Raw genomic sequence first — 5,970 nt, 5'->3', positions numbered from 1 at the left:
TCTTCCATTCATAGCATTCAAGTAATATAACTAAAAACTCATGGAATTTGCATCAAAATCATACTGTTTGGATGGTTCATTGCTTTGTTATTCATTTAACCATTCTTGGTTACTTTAAGCTCAAGAAAATGCATAAAACAACTAAAACTAACAGAAAAATGCTAGTGAAACTAGCCTAAGATGCCTTGGCATCACAACACCAAACTTAATACTTGCTTGTCCCCAAACAGGAAGCAATTACATTGGCTATATTAGCAAGCATTTGAAGTTCATCAGAAGGGTTTTATGCAGAAAGTTGCAGCATCACTTTTTCATTCTTATCAGGTAAGATTATCACTTTTTCATTGCTTCCATCAAACACTGCTATGGCCTCTTGTTATTCTTATGTCCTTGGCACTTTTCCCTTCTTTGTTTTTCTTTTTCTTAGAGCTCCTTTGCTCCTTATTTGCTCAGTGTCATGTGTTGCACAAGCCTTTGGCATTTTCTGTTTCTTATCAGTGCACTACACATATCCACTACAGGCATTTTAGTTCACATTTCTTCTTGAGACATTGGTGCCCAGCACCTCTTTGTGTGACTAAATGTTTTGTATTTAGGTTGCTCTTGATAATGGACTTTTGGTTGATAATACCGGGTTAGTTAACCCAAGTTACCAAGTGTTGAAACACTCCTAAGAACCTATTCATCCAAGCATATCCTTAATACATAAACACCACAGGCATTTGTCTCAGAAGTTCAAACCATTGGTGCCTAGCTTATTTTCTCAATTTTTTTTTTGCTTTTTGGTTGCCCCCTTTTTCAGTGGCTTTTACTTCTTCTTTTTCTTTCTTTTTTTTTCATGGCCAAAGACATTTATTCATCAAAATCCATAGACATGTATTCAACTTCTACACAAAAATGATAATTCTACACTCAATTTCCAGTGAGCTGACTAAACAATCAAGCATGCATACCACCACTTAATTCTACTTGATTTGTCACTAATTGAGCCAAGTTACTTTTGTTCAAACTTTTCTTTTATTTTTGGAAACAGAACAAGCATGGAAAGCATTTATTTCAGAAGGTGAAGTTATATCCAAACATCTAGGCATTCACTTTATTCAAAGCAGTAAACCAACACTCATATTAAAAACTTCACATTCCAGAAAGATTCAACAATTACAGTTTAAACCAGAACAAGCATGCTTTTGTTTGCCTTTTAAAGAGTAGTCAAGGAACAATACCACCTTGTGAAATTTCTTGTTTTCTCTTTGTTGCCAGGAAACAATTTGATTTCTCCTTCTTCTCCTAGTTGTTGCTTCATGTTCTTTCTAAGATCCTTGTTTCCTTTCCTGCAAAGAGTGATGAAGTTGCTTGCTTCTCAAGCACTTGAGTGATTAGCTCACTATGTATGGGTAAGTGTCTGAGTCTTAAGTTGGTGTGTGAACACCAAACTTAGTCTCCTACTTACTCCTCTGCTCTTTGAATCCTTGAATTCTCCTTGGAATGAAGTTGCTGTTAAGGATTTTAAGCATTTCTGTGATTGCTTAGAATGGTTGTTCCTTTCATATAATTCAAAGGTTGTTGTGTTCAGTTGATTTGTATGGTGGAACACCAAACTTAGAGTCACACATTTCCCCTTTGAATTATTGATCCACGAATTCATTGTTTGGTGTGAAACACCAAGCTTAATTCTTTGCAATGCACAGAAACTACTTCACCTTTTTATTGAAACAAATAAAAGAAACAGCAAAGTAGTATTACCTCAGGTTGGGTTGCCTCCCAACAAGCGCTTTGTTTAACGTCATTAGCTTGACGGTCAGCTTCCTCAGTTGAGGTGATATTTAACCTTGTCCTTCTCCTCCACATCTCCCAAGTAATGTTTGAGTCTTTGACCATTCACAGTGAATGTTCGTTGTGACTTTTCTTCCATGATTTCTACTTGTCCATATTGGGAGACCTTGGTGACAAGGAATGGTCCAGACCACCTTGATTTTAGCTTCCCTGGAAATAGCTTCAGCCTAGAATTGTAGAGCAATACTTTTTGTCCCTCTTCAAATTTCCTTGGGGCTATGTTGCTGTCATGCTTCTTCTTTGCTCTTTCTTTGGAAATTTTGGCATTCTCATAAGCTTCAGCTCTGAATTCTTCCAACTCTTGAATTTGCAACATCCTTCTTTCTCCAGCAGCTTTGCTGTCCAAGTTCAAGAGTTTCAAGGCCCAGAATGCCTTGTGCTCCAACTCCAGTGGCAAATGGCAAGATTTTCCATATACTAGTTGGTAAGGAGACATTCCAATTGGTGTTTTGAAAGCTGTCCTATATGCCAAAAGAGCATCATCTAGCTTAATCGACCAGTCCTTCCTTGAAGTTCCCACAGTCTTTTCCAGGATTCTTTTGAGTTCCCTGTTAGATATTTCGGCTTGCCCACTTGTCTGTGGATGGTATGGTGTGGCTACCTTGTGTTTGACTCCATATTTTAGAAGCAGTGCCTCTAATGGTTTGTCGCAGAAGTGGCTTCCTCCATCACTGATGATTGCTCTTGGAACCCCAAAACGACAAAAAATGTGTTTTCTGAGGAAGTTCATGACTACCTTATTATCATTGGTTGGAGTTGCTATTGCTTCAACCCATTTGGAGACATAGGCTACTGCCACAAGAATGTAATTATTTGAGTATGAGGTGGGAAAGGGTCCCATGAAATCTATCCCCCCTACATCAAACAATTCAAGTTCCAGAATGAATTGTTGTGGCATTTCATTTCTTCTTGGCAGGTTCCCCGCTTTCTGGCATTCATGGCAGTGCTTCACTAGTTCCTTTGCATCTTTGAAGATAGTGGGCCAATAAAAACCACACTGCAACACCTTAGCTGCTGTTCTTTCTCCTGCAAAATGTCCTCCATAAGTGGAGCCATGGCAGTCCCATAAGACTTCCCTTCCTTCTTCCTCTGATATGCACCTTCTGAGTATGCCATCCGAACATTTTTTGAACAAGCTTAGCAAACAAATATTTAAGTGCTGTGTGATCTATGAAAACAATCACTTTTGCACCAATGAGGTACGATCTAAACTTGTCAAATGCGAAAACTATTGCCAGTAGTTCCTTTTCAGTTGTGGTATAATTTTTTTGAGCATCATTAAGGACCTTGCTGGCATAGTATATCACATGGACTAAGTTGTCTTTCCTCTGTCCTAACACTGCCCCTATTGCAAAATCAGATGCATCACACATCAGTTCAAATGGTAAGTTCCAGTCAGGTGGGGAAATGATAGGTGCAGATGATAATCTCATTTTCAAGTTTTCAAAAGCTAACATGCATGTTTCATCGAAGACAAATGGTGTATTAGATACAAGGAGATTGCTTAAGGGCTTGGCTATCTTTGAAAAATCTTTAATAAACCTTATGTAAAAGCCAGCATGCCCTAAAAAGCTCCTAATTGCCTTGACATCACTGGGTGGAGGAAGATTTTCAATGAGTTTCACCTTGGCTCTGTCCACCTCAATGCCTTGGTTAGAGACCTTATGACCAAGGACTATTCCTCCTGTCACCATGAAGTGACATTTCTCCCAGTTCAAGACTAGGTTGGTCTCTTGACATCTCTTAAGCACCAAGGCAAGGTGGTGTAGGCAGCTAGGAAAAGAATCTCCAAACACAGAAAAATCATCCATGAAAACCTCAATAAATTTTTCAATCATGTCCGAAAAGATGGACAGCATGCATCTTTAGAAAGTGGCAGGTGCATTGCACAATCCAAAGGGCATGCGTCTATAAGCAAAAACTCCATATGGACAAACAAATGATGTTTTCTCTTGATCTCTTGGATCAACTACTATCTGATTATAGCCTGTGTATCCATCCAGAAAGCAATAGTAAGCATGTCCTGCAAGCCTTTCAAGCATCTGATCCATGAATGGGAGTGGGAAATGATCTTTTCTGGTGGCTTCATTGAGCTTCCTGTAGTCTATACACATCCTCCACCCAGTGACAGTTCTTGTGGGTATGAGTTCGTTCCTCTCATTTGGCACCACAGTTATGCCACCTTTCTTGGGAACTACATGGATGGGACTAACCCATGGGCTATCAGAAATGGGGTAGATTACCCCTGCCTGCCATAACTTCATGACCTCCTTTTGTACCCCTGCCTGCCATAACTTCATGACCTCCTTTTGTACCACTTCTTTCATGACGGGATTCAATCTTCTCTGAGCTTGAATGGAGGGTCTAGCATCCTCTTCTAACAAGATTTTATGCATGCATATGGATGAACTTATCCCCTTCAAATCAGCTAGGATCCATCCAATGGCATCTTGATGAGTTTGTAGCACCTTGATCAATTCTTCTTCCTGTTCTTGGCTCAGGGCAGAGCTAATGATAACAGGATGGCTCTCATTACTACCCAAGTATGCATACTTGAGATTAGGGGGCAATGCTTTGAGCTCAGGTTGTGGTGCTTCCTTCTCTTCTTTTACTCTCTCTGGCATGCTTGGCATGGTTGTTTCAGCAGCCTTGATGTCACTAACTTCAATATCCTTGGTGAACTCCTCCTCTGCCACTTCCTTTGTTGTTTCTTCAAAGGTTTCTTGTACTGCAATGTCCACTACATCCACCCTCATGCATTCCTTTAGTGATTCTGATGGATAGCTCATTGCCTTGAATACATTAAACACCAATTGCTCATCATGTAGTCTAAGAGTGAGTTCACCCTTTTGGACATCTATGATGGCTCCAGCAGTAGCCAGGAAGGGTCTTCCCAGAATGATGGAAGCTTTGGCTTCTTCCTCTATATCTAACACCACAAAATCGGCCGGAAATATAAAATCTCCCACTTTCACCAACAAATCCTCAACTATCCCATGAGGGAATTTAAAAGTTCGATCTGCCAATTGGAGGGCCATTCTTGTTGGTTTGGCTTCCTCAATCTTCATTCTTCTCATCATTGTTAGAGACATCAAATTGATACTAGCCCCTAAGTCACACAAGGCCTTCTCCACCATGACTTTTCCTATGATGCAGGGGATTTGGAAACTGCCTGGATCCTTCAATTTCTGAGGCAATTTGTGTTGAATGATGGCACTGCATTCTTCAGTCAACAACACAGTTTCCTCATTTCTCCAGCTTCTCTCCTTGGTCATTAATTCTTTTAAGAATTTTGCATAGAGTGGCATTTGCTCTATTGCCTCAGCAAACGGAATGTTGATTTGAAGCTTCTTGAAAATCTCCAAGAATCTGGAGAATTGGCCATCCTTTTCACTTTTCATCAAATGTTGAGGATATGGTGCTTTGGGTGTATAAGGCTTCAGGACCTCTTTTTCTTTTTCTTTTGTTGCAGACGGTGTAAAAGATTGTCCCTGTTCCTTGTCTCTCACATTTTCCTTTGCTTCATCCTCTGTGGTTTCCTTTGAAATCTCCTTTAGCTTCTTTCCACTTCTGAGGGTTATGGCCTTACATTCTTCCCTTGTAATAGCCTTGGCAGCATGAGAAACGCTTGGCCCAGGGGTTTGCTTAGACAAATACACAATTTGATTTTCTAGCTTCTGGATGGCAGCTCCTTGGTTTTGCAAGTTAGAATTTACTTCTTCCTTAAAGGCGTTCAATTCGGTTATGTCTTGACCCATGGTTGCAAGCATTCTTTCTATCCTGTTTAATTGATCTTAAAATTGTTGGTTCAGATTAGGTTGGGCAGGTTGATTATTTTGGCCATGATATGGTGGTTGGGAGTAAGTGTTTTGTGTGGCTTGGTAGGATCTTTGGTTGGAGTTTTGGTATGTGGAATTGTTATGTTGGTTGGGGTTGTAAGGTTTGTGGTTTTGTGGTTGGGTTTGCTGGTTTCCCCACCCAAAGTTTGGGTGGTTTTTCCAGGCTGGGTTGTAAGTGTTGGAATGTGGATCATATGATTGCCTTTATTGGTTTCCCACATAGTTGGCCTCTTCCCAATCACCTCCTTCAGTGCTTACTTCCTCTTGATCTTGTGTGTGTATTGCAGCCACTTGATTT

At 40.2% G+C, this 5,970-nt stretch overlaps 2 protein-coding genes across 2 annotated transcripts; both read right to left on the bottom strand.

The window, feature by feature from the left end:
* Positions 1-1,807: 1,807 nt before the first annotated feature.
* Positions 1,808-2,269, bottom strand: LOC107489431 (uncharacterized). The gene has a single exon (XM_016110184.1). It carries the CDS (start codon positions 2,267-2,269, stop codon positions 1,808-1,810), a length of 462 nt encoding a protein of 153 aa, XP_015965670.1.
* A 1,429-nt stretch (positions 2,270-3,698) lies between these two features.
* LOC110275600 (uncharacterized) lies at positions 3,699-5,591 on the bottom strand. Its single transcript, XM_052263008.1, has 3 exons — positions 5,154-5,591; positions 3,944-4,625; positions 3,699-3,820 (listed from the first exon to the last, which is right to left on the bottom strand). The coding sequence occupies exons 1-3, from the start codon at positions 5,589-5,591 to the stop codon at positions 3,699-3,701; spliced, it is 1,242 nt and encodes a 413-aa protein (XP_052118968.1).
* Positions 5,592-5,970: the final 379 nt, after the last annotated feature.

Source organism: Arachis duranensis, chromosome 1 (assembly GCF_000817695.3).
Source record: "Arachis duranensis cultivar V14167 chromosome 1, aradu.V14167.gnm2.J7QH, whole genome shotgun sequence".
Classification (NCBI taxonomy): domain Eukaryota; kingdom Viridiplantae; phylum Streptophyta; class Magnoliopsida; order Fabales; family Fabaceae; genus Arachis; species Arachis duranensis.
Note: the sequence above shows the minus strand (reverse complement) of the source record. Positions and strands in the feature narration are given on the sequence as shown.